The sequence below is a fragment of the Manis javanica genome, chromosome 15, assembly GCF_040802235.1.
Source record: "Manis javanica isolate MJ-LG chromosome 15, MJ_LKY, whole genome shotgun sequence".
Lineage (NCBI taxonomy): Eukaryota > Metazoa > Chordata > Mammalia > Pholidota > Manidae > Manis > Manis javanica.
Genome location: NC_133170.1, coordinates 2,960,485 through 2,978,830, shown reverse-complemented (window position 1 = coordinate 2,978,830; position 18,346 = coordinate 2,960,485). Strand labels below are relative to the sequence as shown.

General features: G+C 36.8%; 1 protein-coding gene across 17 annotated transcripts in view; it reads left to right on the top strand.

Annotated features, from left to right (window-relative positions):
- The window catches only part of PPHLN1 (periphilin 1), a 98,296-nt gene that overhangs the window by 66,556 nt on the left and 13,394 nt on the right, over nt 1-18,346 (top strand). For 16 of the 17 annotated variants that reach the window (XM_037009763.2, XM_037009813.2, XM_037009798.2 and 13 more), the window contains one exon: nt 847-987. The exons of the other annotated variant lie outside the window; for it this stretch is intronic. In XM_037009763.2, the coding sequence (XP_036865658.2) occupies nt 847-987 (141 nt within the window). The remainder of the gene's footprint in view (nt 1-846; nt 988-18,346) is intronic. 17 annotated transcript variants of the gene reach the window in all.

Sequence of the window (18,346 nt, the reverse complement as noted above, 5' to 3'; positions counted from 1 at the left end):
CAAAGAAAATCCCAAGTTTCCGATAAACATAATAAATTCAGGTTTCTTATTTCCTCCCTTATCTCCCACCCACCTAAAATAAGCAGCAGTAGAATGTATGCGCTCAGACTTGAATGGTTGCTCCTCAGTCTTTGCTCGCTTCAAGCTGCATGAAAGCAGGAGCGTGTGTCCATTCTGCTCATTGGTGATGGGCCCGCTGTTCTAGAGCAGTGCCTGCTGTTTGCCATACAGTGAATTTTTGAATAAACAAGTGAGCATAATTAAGTAATAGTTTCCCCTCATTCATTTGGTTTTCTTCTTTTCACCAAAAGTGGTTTTGTGGGATTTCTGTGGGATTATATATTCATTAGGAATTGTTTCTCTGAAATAAAAGTAATTGTTACTGCTTTGGGGGGATGTTTTCAGTTATTTCCATACATGCTTAGGCTATGGGTGCAAATTATTTTTAACTTCTGAAAGCAGAGCCTTTTTCCATGTTCATTTTTAATATATTTGCTTACATGTGTGCATACTCTCACTTCCACTTAGAGCTACTCTGTCCTGTTTTTCTTAAATAGATTGCTTAAGGAATACAGGACAAAAACTTCTAGCTGTATTTTTATACAATGTGGAATATCATTTTGGAATGCAATAAGCCTAGAGGCTTTGTTTTACCTAAAATTTAAAAAGCAGCAATTATTTCCTCTTTAATCCTTCTCCATATGCTTATTATGCACAGCTCATTAAAGTGTTTTCTTAAAACAGTTAAAATTTAGCACTTTCTCTGGATATAACCTGCCAGTTAGTGTCTCTCCGCAGTTATCTGAGATGCTATATGTGATTTGAGTTTTCTAATTCTTTCTGGAGGCCGGGCCCACAGCCCCACTGTTCATAGACCGTCCGGAGGAGCCCGAGTCACATTCAGCAGAGGGCATTGGATTATTTGAGGACAGTCAGCTGACCAGTCGCTCTAAAGCAATAGCATCAAAAACCAAAGAGATTGAGCAGGTGAGAATCCACCCTTACAGTACATAATCTTTTCTTACTAGTTTTTACTTTGCCCAAGTTACAGTAAATATTTATTCAACAAATGTATTTCATTTTGTCTTTTTCCACTTGTGACTCTGAAATTACAATGTAAAAAATTATAAAAATTGTTTGACTTAATTTCATAATAATTACTCTTTGGCCCCCTGTCCCTGTTTACTTTTTTATTTTTTAAATAAAAACCAAGCTTCATTTCTAAGAAAGTATAAATATTTGAGGATTAGTATGAAGCAAATAAACTATTAAACTTAATCGGGATGGTCTGAAAGAAATGTTAAATAGACCAAAATGTTAGCAGATGTTATCTTGAATATTGGGAAAACAGATACTTCTTATGTTTTTCATTACACTTTTAAGCATTTTTCAAATATTAAAGAAAAACAAAGGATAGATATTTAAATAGAATTTTACTGAAAAGTTAGGATCGTGTCTTAAATAGATGAAATAGATTCCTTAAGAAATAGTTATAGGAACAGAACCTTCAAACTGTATCTTAATATTTAGTCTGGAATAGAATTTGGAATGGAATAGACTAGAGACTGTCTTACTAAGGTTTAAAAAGTAGCAGTCATTTCCTCTTTAATCCTTCTCACATGCGCTTATTATGCATAGTATAATTTAAAGTGTTTCAACATGGAAATGTTACCTATCTACCTTAGCACTTTATAAGGATTAAATAAATAAAATCTGTAAGGGCTTTATAAAATGCAATGTGTTGGTTTTTGATGTTGTCACTCTGTTGCTTTGAGTAAATGTCATATATTATATAATCTTCTGGAAACTCTTGGGCCTTAAGAACAAAATTAAATCTTTTCTTAAGCTGCTGTCCGATTCCACATCAATTAAAACCTATTCCCTTGGTTGGATAGGAGAACATCTTAATGAAATCTTGGCAGCTTATAAAGATAAGCACCTATACAGGAATTTGTAAGCCATTGGAGTTTCAAACTGGAAGTAGTCAGTAGTATCAGATGCTTGGAGGCATAGAAGGAAAATGGAGACAGAAAGCCCCAGTTCATTTTGTGATGTGAAGGCAGATTAGTGTCTTTCAAGATACCAATAAATAAAAGGTTTGTTCAGTAGATGTCTTCGACATGAATGTGAATATCACTATTCTGTGTACGATTATTGCCCTTCTGTCTTTTTACTCTTACGTTTCTGTGTAGCTTTTCCTTGATCACCGCTTGACGTATGTTTTTATTTCTTTGTCTCCTCTCATCTTAATGGAAGCCTTACAAGAATGACGACTTTGTTTTGTTTACTGTTTTATCTCCATTACCTAGAATAATGGCTGGCATGTAGTGGGCTCAAAAGAAATATTTGTTGTGTGGATAATGGATGGGGTCATAAACGTAGATGTGACCTTTGAATAGCCCAAGTCACTTGAAATTAGAGATGGCATCTTAACCTGACCACCTAACACAGTGCACAGGCCCAGCACTTAGTAGTATAATGCTAGACAAGTGTTTGCTGAGTGAATGAGTGATTTAATGTTATTTACTTTTCCACATAAATTGCAATTCTTTAAAGGAGAAATTCTCTTGAGTATGTAACTCAGAAAAATGTGACTGAAATAACAGGGTAGGGGTATTTTTTTGTCATTTATTAATAGTTCTACTATTTAATCTTGAAAAGTGGGGTTATCAGTCAGATGTAGAGCATTTCCAGTATGAATCAGGTTTTACAGTACTTTATAGCCACCCATACATGTTTGACGTGGAAGCATGACCAGACCTCTCTTTCCATCTGCCCATTATTTGAACTCATGCAAAATCTGACCTTGAAGCATATTGAGATGATCACAGCAAGGACAGATGGCCTAAAGAAAGAAAAATAAACTTAAAAGGATATTACAGTATGTGCCTGGAGAGGTGGAACAGTTACTAGAGGTGTTGTAAACAGAACACTTAGTGGATGCTAAATTTCAGATGTTAAATATCTAACTACTGTGTTTTTGCCAGGGTACCTTGGTTTTCAGATATTGGCAAGAAAATTACACTGAAAGCCCCCAAAATGTCAGAAAGATAGTAAAAATGATACAGTTATTTAATAAATTCATGTCTAAAAGTTACAGTGATTTTTGAAAGTGAAGAAGTAATTTAAGGGTACTTGTTCCTCCTGTTTTTTCCATTTTCAGCTTCTCCACATTTTATTTTTAGGGATTAAATGCCAAATGGATAAGAATATTATAAAAGCTTGAGAAAGCCAGATGGTAGTTTTACAGATGTCCAGTGATTATTCATCATTTTTCTATATGCTTGACATATTTCATGATTTTAAAAAATGAATAATAACCAAAAAAAGAAAAACTCTCCATAAATGAGACCAACAAATCAAGCTTAGACTCATGTGTCCCTGTAAGTATTGGTGTAATACTCAGCTGCTTTTTCTCTATTATACCAAGCATAGTATATTCAGGTATCTTGTAAAGATAAATTGCCACGTATAATTTTTTAAGAGTTTCTATAAATTAGATCCTTTAGTTCTTGAATCCCAAGAAAGTCGTTAACTTGAGATGGTATTGCAGCATAGAATAAACTAAATCTCTAGGCCAAAATTTGGTTTGACTCAAAATGCCCACAAATGTGGCTCTTTGGTGTTTAAAGGCATGGGAATAGAAGTAGATTGTATCAGAATGACCTTAAAGGGTGATTCTGACACAATCAAATTCACATCTCTTGCAACATTATCACTGTCTGGTCGCTGGGCATGTAAGAATTTGGTAGTGTTGGGTGTGTTGGTGCTCTTAGAAAAAGCTCCCAGGTTATAGTCAGATACATCAGAGAACCACTGGTCTAAAAATCTTTGAGCCAGAGTCCTCAAGTTGCATCTCTGAATATCGTGTTGCTAAAGATTGTTTGAGTCATCCCACTTTGATTGGATTAGCCTTCAGTGGACAGGACCGCTTCTGTCACCACGGCACATTAGCCTCCATATGCTTTGGGTCCTGTGGTGTATCCTTATTCCCCAGATTTACCACCTCTTACCTAATGTGGGCCATCTTTTTATATTCAATTATTGGAATATTCTTGTGTTTTCTAATTTCTTAACAAATTTTAGAATTTCTCCTGTCACTATAGTAAATCCTAGAGAGACTTAAAACCTACAAAATTATGGGTGATTCATGATCTGGCTCAGGTGTTTGGCAGTCACTCCTAGTCTGTGATATTGTGCAGGTCCTCACATACCTACTATTACTGAACCATCTGGTTGGAAAGCACATCCCACTCCTTGCTATTTTATCAGTTAGGAATCTTGTCTCTTAATAAATTGTCACTTTGAGTGAAACACATACATTGAAATCTCTATTGTTATGTGCCCTTCTTTCCTCTGTTTTACCTCCAGGGATAAAGCAGCATTTGCTTCCTCATATTTAATATTTGCAGGGTCCCTCATACTTTGTAAAAACAATACTTAGACATAACCTGAGATCCTCTGTTTTCTCTGGGTCTGGCATCTAATGATATTTTTAAATCTCTTTATAGTCCTTAATTGGCAAGAAATGGGTTACATTCCTCTGAGTAGATCTGGGATATACACACACATACACACATATATATTTGGATATATGGATACACATGTACAAAGTAAGCATATGCATGCTTTGCCTAGCAGATAACAAGACTCAGAGTGTCAGGGTAGCTAAAGTCCTCTTGCAGACACAGTAGCAGAGAAGCAGTTACCTAATCAAGCAGCTACTAAGGATAGTTGGTGAGTATTTGGAGTTTATTAGGATATTTTGCTATGCAAACTAGTTTTGAAAAAAGAACCATCTCTTCCCCCTCAAGGCAAAGTATGTATATTGTGATTATCTTCATTGTATATCTGTAGAGCTTTTTAAAAGTAAAGCTTTTGGGGTTCCTACCACAAATATTCTAGTAAGTATGTTATCAGAGCTTCTCAGACTTTAATCTGCACATAAATCCCTTGGGGATCCTGTTAAAGTACAGGTTCCGGCCCAGAAGATCTGGGAGGAGGCTTGAGGCTGGGAGTCCTCCCAGGTCCCCAGGTGTGCTGATTCTGCTAGATGTGAGTTAGCAAGCAACTGGAAAGGCATGGGTTCCTAAGTCCTGTAATTTTCTAATGTGCTAAATAAAAGGTCGAGAGCTGTTAACCACCTTACTTTTATGTAAATAAGGGAAGTTCTGTGTATTTTTTAATTGAGGCACCATGAACATGCAATAAAATGTATAGATCTTAAATATTCAGTTGGATGAGTTTTGGCAGTTGTAACATTGTGTAAATACCACCCCAAATGTTTGTGAAAGTCTTTCTTTTTCAGAATAGTTGATTATACTGACACTAAGCAGGACTTTAGTTTGGAACTAAAATCTCAAAATCTCAAAATCATGTGTTCTGATTTGGCTTATGTTAAATACTCTGCGGTCCATGCATTGAAGGCTGTGGGCTGTGTTTTAAGTGAAAGTTTATACAAACATAAGGTTCAAAAGATACAAGAGATGGTACGGTGAAAACCAGGTTTCCTTCTCCCCGTAATACTTAACTGCCGGTTTCCGTCCCCAGCAAAGAGGTACACTGTGTGGCACACATACGTTTATATGCAGTATTTGTGTATGTGTGTTCACACGACGCATGTGCATGGACAGGACCACAGCTGATCCTGATGAGTAGAGCTAAGAGTTGACATGTGTGTCTCTGTACTTTCCTTTAAATACAAATGCTAGCTTACCTACCGCATAACCTGTTCAGTGTACCTTAGAGACCATTCTATATCTAATGTAGAATATATAAATACATATATAAGTATATATGTTTATAAATAGTCCCCTGGTAATAGATATTTACAATCACATGTGAACCATGATTTAAAATACAGTTTCTCTTACTTCTCCACTTTTTTTTAAAGGTGTTTTTGTGTATTTTTAAAATACAGTATTGCATTTAAAATGAGCAGTTTGGCTGGGGTTGGTTCAATACTGTGGGTCTCAAATGCCTGTGTGTCTCCTGAAGAGCCGTGTGGGTCTGAGTGGCCACATTGAAGACCATCCGAGCGCCTGCTGACACATCTCTTAGTCCGTTTATTCTGACTGTTTGGATACATATCTCATGATTCTAAAGGCAAGCCAAGAATGAGAATAACTGGAGTGTATGAAGTTGCAAAGAATCGTAATTTCTTCTTTAATTTTTTCCTATTATATTTCACTGAAGTATAGTTGATATACAATATTGGTTTCAGGTATACAACATAGTGACTTGACAGTTACCTACATTATTAAGTGCCCACCCCAGCTAGAGCAGTCACTGCCAATACAGCAGGATATTACAGAATTATTGACTCTGCTGTACTTCCATCTCAGTGACTGATTTATATCATGGTTGAGACTTTGTGCCTCTTTATCCCCTTCACCAATTTCAGCCACCCTCCGCCGTGGTGACCATGTCACTTCTCAGTGTCTATGAGGTCGTTTCTGTTTTTGTTCATTTGTTTTGTTTTTTATTTTGTTATTAGATTATATATGTAAGTGAAGTCACATAGTATTTGTCTTTCTCTGCCTGGCATATTTCATTTAGTGTGATGCCCTCTAACTCCATGTTGTTGCAAACAGTAAGATGTCTTTCTGTTTATGGCTGAGTAATATTCCATTGTGCGTATGTACCATATCTTTTTATCCATGCCTCTGTGGATGGACACTTTGTTTGCTTCCATATCTTGGCTGTTGTAAATAATGTGTCAGTAAACAGAGGGATGCATATGTATTTTCAAATCAGGGATTTTTGTCTTCTTCAGGTATATAGCCACAAGTGGAATTACTGGGTCATATAGTATTTCTGTTTTTAGATTTTTGAGAAACCTCCATACTGCTTTCCATGAATCCTGATTTCTAGCTTGTACCAATCATTGTCAATCTTTCTTAAAATTTATGTTAGTAAATACAATTAATAAAATCTAAGCCCATGTTAGTACAGGAGTATGCCTGAAAATATTCTTCAATGCGCTATTCATGGTATTCCTCAGATCACAGAAAATTGTAATGTGTTAGGGAAAAAGTCCATCTCTTGTTTCTTCTTCTTTGGTGATAATAACTTAAAAAAGAATAAGCACCACGAGGAAACATTCATGTTGACCCCTCTTTGGCTATTTCAGAGAACTCTCCTAACATAATGTTGTTTTATGAAAATGCTTTATATTTCTACCTGTAATTAAGTCTTTCTGTTGAAAAAAGGTTTGATTCTTTATCTGATAATTTATAGTTTAAATACAGACAGGAGTCATTTTAGATCCAGAGGGCTTCCAGTCTGATGCTCTAAAACACATAGAGTATTAAGAGACACTTGATCAAGGGGATTGTTTATTTTTGTTTCCTTTGTTTTAACTTCAAAAGACTTAGACTGAATATACATTTGTTTTAGTAATGACATTTTTTTTTATAGCAGTCATAGCTATGCTAGCCTTGTTACTGAAGGAATTTTATTTCTTAGCCATGTAAGAACCCCTGTCTTACTCCAATTAGTTAAGAAAAATCAAGTTAATTCAGAAATCACTTTGTTGTCTGTCTAGGTCATTAGCCTTACAAGGCAATAGGGTTTTATTTGAAGTCTAGCTCAGTCTATTTAATATGTAATTTTTATTTAATTTGGGTTCTACACATTAACCATTTTTGTGACTATACTGGTTTTTCTTCTTTTTCCTCAAAATAAAAATATTGGGCTGAATAATTTAGATCCCTTCCTATCTACATATATTAAGTAAAAGATAAATGTTGAATCACCTGCATACACTGTTATGTGTAGCTAATTGAGATTTCACTTCAGAGTTTTTAGGTGCTTTTTGATTTTTTTAAATCTGTTTATAAGGACACAAGGTTCTTACATTAAAATGTTTATAAAAACTCAAATATACTATTTCTGTCTCTTAGTCAACAAATTAAATTGTTTTTAAAAACTCACATACACTATTTCTGTGCATCAGACAATAATTGGTGTTTGCTGAGCTAATGAATTGTGCAGAAAACATTTTCTTCAGCAAATAAAATATTGCATTTAATCAGGGTTCTCTCTGTGGCCTTCTTCTCTTCTTACAGTGTCTTGTTTCAGCCACCGTCTGTATAGCCTCTGATTCCCAACACTCTCACCAGCTCTTGCAATCTTTCTGTCTCAATATATAGTAGGATATTTTTGTTTTACATTTAAAGTAAAAAGGCTAGAAGATTAATCAAATGTTGGTACATCTTCCTGAAATGTTAACTGGAGTTGGGAACAGTGAAAAGAACCAGCTTTTAACACGTGATGATTAAAATGAAATTGTTTTCTAAGCGGTGGCAACTCTGTTGTATATGCATGTTCTAAGCATTTCATGCTAAACCTACGTAATAGAAATGTTCTTTGTTTTCCCTTTTTTATCGGAGCAAGTAACCAACTTCTTAAAAGCGCAGCTCCCACCGATATCTTGTCTAGACATCATGTCTCCCCTACTGTATTTAACAGTCCATTCTTACCAACCACTTATTCATACTTTACATATATAGATTTAGTAAAATATACTCACGTAAGATTTACCCCTGAAAAATGTCTTATTCCTGAAGCACACTGAAAATAAGTCATTTATCTTGGCCATATTTCAAAGGTTTTGGAAGTGATAAATAGATTCTTGCTACAGAAGCTTGTTGCTGAAGTACCAGTGTCAGGTTGTTTTCAGGGGGTTTCATTTGAAAGCTATCTCAAGGTAATTTGTTAATTTGAAATGTCAAAACAAAGCATCTCAGCTTCTACATTTAAAGGCAATTTATATCTTATATAAACCCATAAATATGAAGATTGATAACTGTTTAAGATACTGTTTTTACATAAAATATAAAATTTGGACAATACCAAGCTTTGTAAGAACCATACTTAAAATATTACAAGTACCAGAAGATGAGGCCGTCTTGGGCCTTATCCCGGGGGTGTCATCACTTAAACACAGAGTCCCCAGGTGCAAAGAGCAGCCCGTACAGATGTCCTGTGGTGTGAGCTTCACTCCGAGGGGCCGTGTTCCTAGCAATGTCAGGGTGCGGACTGTTCACCCCATGTCCTCTGACTTCATTTTTTGGTTTTGTCTTTTTTTAAAAATTTTCTTTTATTCCTTCATTCGTTCAAAATGAAATGTAAAAATAACTTCACTGTGAAATATTCTGTTTTGTGGGACTTTGTAATTCCTCCTTCCCACTGTCCATTGGCATCCCTTGGATCTCATTGGTCCTTACCTTTCTTTCTAAACAAAGGAAGTCTCTTAAAAGCTGTTTCCTTCTCCTGAGAATTCCCTACTCTCCCTTCCCACCTCTAAAACATAAATTGTTATATTTTCACCTTAATTTGTCATCTCTCATTTTTAGGATGTGATCCCTCCTGTAACATCTGCTGTCTCCCCTTGACTGTTAACTCAGGTTTAGTGCAGGGGGTAACAGGCTTGTCTTGTTTATTTACTCTCAGACAGTGTGGGTTAATTGATATTCTCAGTTCATTTATAGAAGATGTATTAAAAGTCACACTAAGAGAATCTCATGTTTCTACTTAAAGGTAGTGACATTAAACATTAAAAATGAGTTGATGATTGCATAGTATCTGGCTCATTGAGAACTAAATATATTGTTATCTGTTTTGTTCTTCTCCCCTTATTCTTTCTCTTTTTTTATTTTTACTTTTAAGAAACTATTACAGGAAACTGGACAATGCAGTATATACCATTTCTATTTAGAATACTTGAATTATCCAGGAAATTATTTGAGGTTTTTTTTGTCTGCCTCAAGGCTGAATCTTATATTTCTAATCCCTCAGTTATCTGGACTTGGGGGAAAATGAGCAGCTAGTTCAACATCACTTAATTTTCTGGTTAGCTGGAGGTCAGGTCTGCTAGGCTCCACCACCGTGCTTGCTGTTTCTCTCCACTTTTTTTTAATGATGTGACATATACAGGAAGACGTGTTCAAAACATTGTTAATCTGAGTGATTTCTTACAAAGCAAACCCTTGTGAAAACTTCCATTCAGGGCAAGAAATAAAAGATTACCAGTCCCTCAGGGGTACATTCATATCCCCTCCCTTTTCCCAAACGTCACCACCACTTAATTGGTTCCCAGTACTGCGGTATAGGTTTTGAACCCTACGCAGTTAGAATCATACAGTCCGTAGTATTCTGTGTCCAGCTCTTCTGCTTCAGCATCGTGTTTGTGAGGCTCACTGCCCTTGGTGCACCCCCCGAGCTCCCTGCGGATTCAGTCTGTGCTTCCCTGGTCACTCGCATGCTGCGGAGTTTCTCCTGTGGTTGCTGCCACGTGGACACCTGTAAAGGACCTGTTGAGATTCTGGTCCATTTCCTTATTGGGTTGTCTTTTTTAAAAAATTGATTTGTAGAGTTCTTTGTATGTTCTGAATTTAAGCCCTTTGTTGGTTTTATGTTTTGCTGGAGTCTTTTCCTATTTGGTGGTTTGCTTTTTCATTCATTTCATTAAAAATAAAAAATTTTAATGTAGCTCAGACTTTTCAGTCTTTGTCTTTATTACTGTTATTTGTGTCCGTTGAAGACATCTTTCCCTTTTATTATCTTCAAGAAGGTTTTTTGTTTTGCCTTTTACATTAAATTACAACCCATCTAAAAATGAAGTTATGTGTTATGTATATTGAGTGAGACAGAGATCAGGTTTCACGATTTTCCATGTGGACATCCATGTGACCTGGAGGCATTTATTGCAGGGACCACATGTCCCTCACTGCTCTGCATTGACACCTCTGTAATGAATCAGGCATCCATGTATGTGCAGATGTGTTTCGGGACTCTAGTCCAGCCCATTGGTGTGCTGAACCTTAGAACAATACAATAATACCACACTGTCTTCATTACTTCAGCTTTAAAGTCTAGGAATTCTGTGGTTCAAGTACTCCTACCTTATTGTTCTTTTTGAGGGGTGCCTGTCTTTGGACTGTGAACCTCTGTAGAAGTCTCAGCACTGGTTTCCAAGTTCTCAGATACCAACAAGCAGGCGAGCCTGTTGGGACCCCGGCTCAGGCTCTCTCAAGAAGTTACAGCCAAGCTGATAATGAGGGCTGCAATCTCTGTAGATGTGACTGGCATTGGCAGATCCACTTCACGCTCACCCATGAGGCTGTCAGCTCAAGATTTTATTCTTTGCCATTTGGGCCTCTCCATAAGGCTGCTCAGGACATGGCCTTCGCCAGAGCTAGCGGCCCAGGAATGAGAAAAAAGGCAAGCTACCTTATTTGGTCTGTGCAAGGCACTTAGTCTGTCATTTCCACGCTGTCCAGTCCATCAGAAGTGCCCACTAAGTCCAGCCGACAACAGGAAAGGATTGTGCAAGGATAGCCGTGCCCAGGAGGCGCGGACCCTTGGGGGCTGTCTCGGGTGCTGGCTGCCGCATCTCCCGTGAACACTGTTAGCTGAAGTTACCAGTTTTATTTGTCTTCTTCAAAGAACCAACTTCTGGTTTGTTCATTCTTTCTGGTTTCATATTTTGTATTTCATTAAATTCTGCCTTTATCATTTTATTCCCTTCTACTTTTTTGGATTTAATTGCTCTTTTTAAAAAAAATCCTTGATCCAGATAACTGACTTGTGGCTTTTAACCTAAAAATTCCCTCTTGCTGTGACTTTGGCTGCATCTTCCAAATTGTGATGTTATTTTCATTGTCATTCAGTTCCATTTTCCTTGCATTTCTTTTTCTTTAGAGTTATTTAGAGTATTTCTTAATTTCCAAACACATCAGGGTTTTGTAGGACTTAAAAAGATAAATTTCTAATTCAAAACCACTGCAGTCAAAAAACATAAAGGATTTTAATTCTGTGAAATTTGTTTGTAAGTTACATCATGGCCCAATATGTGGTCGATTTTTCTAAGTGTTCTATGTACTTGAAAAGAAGATGTATTTTGTATTTGTTGATACTAGTATTTTGATGAGGTAAAGTTTATTGTTTCAAGTCTTCCATACCCTTATTAATTTTGTTTGCTTGTCTTACCAGTTTCTGAAAGAGTTGTGTTAAAAACCTTCAAATTTGTTTGTGGGTTTGTGTATCTCTTAAATATTTCTGTTCCTTTTATATATTAGGCTGCAATGTAAAGTACATCCTATGGTGTGACGTAAAGAGTTTAGAATGTATCTTTCTGAAGTAATCCTCTTAATCTCTAACACTGCCTTCCCTTTGTCTAAGTTACTGTTCGCATGATATCCTTTGTTGTCACCTTTAAGTCTTTCTGTATTCTTGTATTTATGGTATTTTTCTTGTAAGTAGCATATAGTTTTGTTTTGCATGCATTTTTGAGAAAGTGTGTTTTTTACTTTGATCATTTAGTCCATTTACATTTAATGTAGTTACTGATATTGCTGTGTTTAGTTGTTCTTCCTGTTGTGTAGTTTCTTTTTCTCTCCTTTTTTCCTAATTTGGGATTCTAAAATTTATTATTCATTCCCATATGCCCATAATTTCCCAGTATATACATTCATTTACACCATACATCCTTGACTTATTGAAATCTAATTTGAACTTAATTTAAGCAGGCACCTCAGAGCATTTTAACTCCATTGAAGTTCCTCTTGATTGATCTGTTAGTCTTTTACTTCTGTATGTTTTAAACTCCACAAGATACTAACAGGATTTTATGTAGTTAATATTCATTTAGGTTTATTTAAGTATTTCCCCTTTTGATTATTCTCATTGCTTCTCAAGTCTCTGACTTCCCCCAAGGATCATTTTCTTAAGCCCAAAGAAGTAGATTCTAGGACATCCATACTATGGAATTTCATGTCAGTAGAAGGATTTATGAGAATTCCCACAGTGCTGCGGCCTTACTTTCGTAGTTAGAATAAGTACTGTAGGAACTTGAATCAGGAAGCTTGGCTTGAATCCTGGTCCAGCCACTTGTTACCTGCCTTTGCTTAAGTTTTTTGAGCTTTGTTTGCTTCCTGCTCTCAAGGGAATGGTGATGTCACCCACTTCACTGTGATGGTGGATTAAATGGGAACGCGTATTCAAGCTGCTTAGGACATTGCCAGTAATGGGTGTCGCAATTGTTGGGCACTGTTCTCCATGGTAGGTGAAAAGTATTTAAGTCCTAGGTGTTTACGGGGCTTTTGTGGATTACATGGGAACCCAGCTTAAGGCCCAAACTCCAACCAAGTAACTTACAGGTAACACTAAGAAATAATAATCTGTTCCTTTCGTAATCCTTGTATTACGCATAATAATTTTTATGAATGGGTTGAAAGTATAATTAACGTCATTAAAACCAAAAAATGACTCCTGTCACTTTTACTAGTGATTTCCATCTAATGAGAGGTGAAAGATAAAAGGAAAGTACTGGGTAACTGACATGTGTAGGATGGAGGTAATATGATGCTATATTGTCATGTTTACCTGTGATGGTTGTGCTTAAGTTGACGCTGGTAGAACTTGACTTTGTACATATCTTTTAAAGACTAATTTGCTTGGGAAAAGCCTATAAAATATATAATAGCAGTTGTTATATTTTAGGTAGTGCTTTTTGTCTTTTATTATTTTATCTATACAATCCCCATGAAGATTGATAGGAATAATTTTATTTCAAAGTAACTTTGAAATAATTATTCATGGTATGTGAATTCAGGTAACAAGGTTTTTCAAAAATTCCACATCAGCAAACATCCTAGTAGACCTTTACCCCATTAAACCATTTCTTTGTGTCAGATTTTTCCCAAACTTTTTCCTGAACATATGCACTTCATTGTCTTTTGCTGTATATAGACTGTGTTGAGTTGTGGCACTTATTTCTATCTTTGAGACTTTTCTGACTGGGAAGGTTATCTGTTTTCATTAGCTTCATGAGCTTCACACACACATGTGCTTCTTTTGAGGATTCTCAATTATAATTCTTGCCCAAGAGCATTGACATTTTTGTACCACATTGATTTCTAATTATGGTTTGCATTGTTCTGCCCCGCACTTTTATTCTATTACAGCAGCCTTCCTTGGCACTGTTTGAGGAGAACTAAGGAGAAAAACCTGTTGTGCTTACTTCAACAATATTATACTACACGTGTTTTTCTATCCTGTATATTTGTTGTCCAGAAGTTACAGATCACATGAGGTCTAAATGATAATAAAGATGTTTTAAATCTAGAGATTTTAAATAGTACTCATTTATTCTACTTAAATATTTAATCACAAGCTATTTTAGTAAAAATCCTTGATACCATTAGGGCCAAGCTTGAAGAAATGCATGTGATTTTCTCAGTAGAGGATTTTCTTAAATAAAAATATTCTTTTCATTCCACGTCTTCTAATGGAGTACATTAGAATCAGGGCCCTGTGTAAAGCAAAAGAGTAAACTATATTAAATTAATTAAATTAATTGGCATTTCAGTTGAAACCCGATCTTAAAGGAGGGTAGTTTCTAGCATGTTTAAGTTTTGAAATTTTGTTGTATCTATGCTAAAAGTGTACTTTTATTCATTGAACTCATCAGTTGTACAGCCAACTGTTGTTTGCCTGTGAAAGTTATGCAGTCAAAAGTTAGTAACATCTTTCCTCCTCCTCAGAGAGCACGTGTTCAGCCGTGGTACCGCTCACCTTTGTATTAACTGGTCGAAAGGCAGAAGCACCCTTGTGTCATCGGGGTTCCCTGCCTGCAGTGGGCCAACAGTCAGGGTTTCTAGCTGCTGAACGAGCGGCACCAGCCCGAGTGCTCGGCGCCCCCACCGTCCCGGGAGCTTGGCGCTTGAAGGTAGATACTAGAGAACATCTTCAAGAATCGTTTCCTTCAAGAAACTAGGTGGTAAACGAAGAAGTGAAACTATCTTCATTCACTTGGTGCAATAATAACAGCCAGATTTTAATGGTTTCCAGAGTCACAAGATTGAGAGAATTTCTCATAAATTTACTGCTTATGATTAAAATGTGTAGTGAGAAGATGGATGTAAAAATTATATTGATATAAAGAAATTGGATTTTTACAACAACCTATGAAGGGACAAGGAAGAGATACATTTATTTTAAAATATATTTACTTCTGATGTTCATTATCATGTTTCTAGATAAGGATTGCTTTAAAATTTCTGTTTAAAATAATTTATACTCCTTGTGTCTGAGAATTTACATCTTTCATAGAGCTGGAAAAGTATAGTGTTATCTCTGAATTTTTAGTATCTTCTATTCTATTTTATATACTCTAATTGTACCTAAGTAGTTTTTTTCATCCCATTGTTCATTTTGCTTAATCTTTTTAAACTTCAATCTTTTTTTTTCCCCTGAAATTATGGATATTTAGCTCAGGACACTTCAGTCTTTCTTCAGTTGTATCTAATTTGCTGTTTAACCCATCCATTGAGTCCTTAATGTCAGTTTTATTTTCCATTTCTAGAAGTTTACTTTGGTTTTCTTTGTAAGTCTGCCTGCAATTAGATTTGTTACTGCTCATGTTTTTATTTTCTCTTACTTTCCATAACTGGCAATTTTAATAACTGAAGTCTCAGGGCTTAAATGCACACGCAGGTAGACCTGTGCTTATCAGTTCTCAGAGGAAACCGCATCTCCTCACCTCAGGAGCCCAAACCAAGGGGGCGCAGCTTCCCTGCTTTTTTTTTTCTTTTACTGACAGGTGATTTTTGTTTTTTGCTTTGTTTCCTAGCTCATCCTTTTACAAACATCCTAGCTTTATGCAGAGGGCTCAGATCCTCTGTCTTGAATGGGCCAGAGGTCATGTCTCTCATTTCCCACCAGACTCTTGAGTTTCCGGCTGTGGGGCAGCCGTGGCGAATGATACCAGTTTATCAGTTTGATTTCTTGCTTTTTCTTCATTTATTAAGGTCCTGACAGTTCCCCTTCTAAGAGTTTAGCTATGCCCTTAAAAGAATGTGTTTCTAAGTTTTTTGAGGCAGCAGTTTTCTGGGAAATACAGTGTGTTGTTTTGCCCTATCTTCCTTTTACATGTTTAAAAAGTTCAAATGATTTGTTCGCGTTTACACTACAAATGGTAGAAATGTGACTACTCCATGCATACTGCTTTCTGTTATGTTTTTTTCTTGAAACAGATTTTAAAAGTCACTTTCATTCAGAACCAAAGAGGCTTCATTTTGGAAGTAACATTTGCTGGGCTCTTAAAATTCAGGTGGGAGGCTCCCAGTTGGAGGTAGGGGGTAAAGGATTCCAGGTGGAAGCGAATGCCATGAGCACAGCATGAAAATAGGGAACCGTAGGGAATATTAACAATTACAAGTGGTTTGGGTAAAACCGTATCTTACGTGGTTATTTTTAAGTCTTTCCCCCGTATGCTCCTTCTGCGCTTTCTTATTCTCCAGCCACAGCATAAAGAGGCAAGTGGTTAAAAATTAAGCCTATATCCATAACTCAGCATAATTGTTGGTCATGATGCATTTAAAAGGGTGGAGGTGGGTACTCTAGTTCTCAATGTTTTTGAGATGTCTTTTTTTTTCTTTAAGGCAGGAAGTGGCTAATATAGTTTAGAATTTTCCACCTGAAAGGAATGAACAATAGTGTTTTTAAACAAAGGTCATGGGTAGTGTTCCAGAACACTTCAAAATCTCCATCTTCCGAGACAAATGGAATGTTGCCATGGCTGTTTCCTGACTTCTGAACCTGTTAAATATGATGGTTCCCTGCTTGGAGCTCTCCAGTGGCTTCCCTTTCTATTCAGAATAAACACCCGGTTGTTACCGTGGCTGGAGATGTTCTGGTGCTGTCCTCCCTTTGCCCCCAGATTCCCCCGGATTTCGCCCACGTCGCCCCCGTGATGCCGGGCGCTGCGGTCGGACCGGCCTCTCCGCGGGCTGCGGCCGCCCGGGTGGCGGCCTGTGCCGGCGCTTCCGCTGCATCTGCGCGGAGCCCGCTCGCTGCTCATCTTTGAGGCCCCTGCTCACATGGTGCCCCTTCCCTGAAATACTTCCTTATCCCCATGACCAGCCGGAGCAGTTTCTCCACTGAGCCTGCTTTATTTCCTTCATAACACTTACGATCACACATATGTTCATGTGTTTTATACATTTCATTTCATGTCTTCTTCACTAAAAACAAAGCTTCTTGAGGATGGGACTGTATTCTGCTGTTTTTGTTCACCACTTGTACAGTACCTGCGCATACTTGGTCCTCAAACATCTGTTGACTAGTTGGCCCCCAAATGTTTGTTTCTGAGCATTAAGTACTTTATGTTCGTCCTGTCACTTACTCCTCCTAGCAGCCCTGTGAGCCGAGGTACTGTCACAATCCCCACGTCACAAATAAGGCCACTGGGGCTCAGCGAATCATGCGCCGTGCCCGGGGGGGTCGTCACACGGCAGCTCAGCCCGGAGGCCCCATGACAGGCAAGTCCATGACTGCCATCACTCTGTCGCATTCCCTTCCCATCCATTAATAATTCACATCCTTTCATACACTTCTAAAAAGTAAGACAAAATAAAATAGGGCATTTAAAATGCTTTTGAGCATTAATTGCATCTATGGAAGTGTTTTTAAAGGTCAGAAAAATTTTTTTTTCAGGTTTGAAGATTGAATTGTATTTAAATTACATTTATGTTGTTCAGTGTGAATGAGAAATAACTTCTTTTGTTAAGAAGAAAACCATATGAAATGATACCTGTGACAATTCTTTACATTTTCTCCTTTCTTTTTGCCACGCCTTCGAACATGAGTGGCTTGTTCCCTGCGGTCGTAACACCCTTATTGTGCAAAGGATTCGAGTTTGAAGTTTTACTGTGTCATTATATCCACATATGGCAATTTGAAGGCTAAGAAAACATAGTTTGATCTGATTTCCATGTGGATCGTTCAGAGTATGTTCGGTATGTGAGAAGAATGGTTCTTTTCTTTTAATTTTTTTATAACAAATGTAGGATGTCAATAGTAAGAATGTGACTTCTGAAGTTGTATTTTGGTTGTTCCAATTTAATATGGTTTCTTTTGTCTCTGAAACTAAAATAACTGCCGTTTACAAAAACAGAAAATGGAATGCAGCTGCTACACAACTGAGCTCTATGGGATAAATCCTGGCCTGAATCACTGGAGATGATTCAGTGTTTGAAGAAATATTTCAGAGCTTTCCTGTCACACCTAACAATAGAGACAGAGGCAGGACTGGAAATTTTTCTTTTGTTTTATTAATGATATGTTTACATTGTAATTATTTCTTTATCTAGGTAGTATACAATCCTTTTGACTTCTTAAATAGTATCATACTGAATGGTAACATTTCTGGACATTTGGTTTGGGGTTGTGTGTTTTGGTTTTTTTAGTCTTTTTCAAAAGACAATGTAAATATGTTTTTAGGTATTTTGCAGTTTGTCTCTTTGTATAATAGTCTTTTTAGAAAACAACTTTGGTGTTC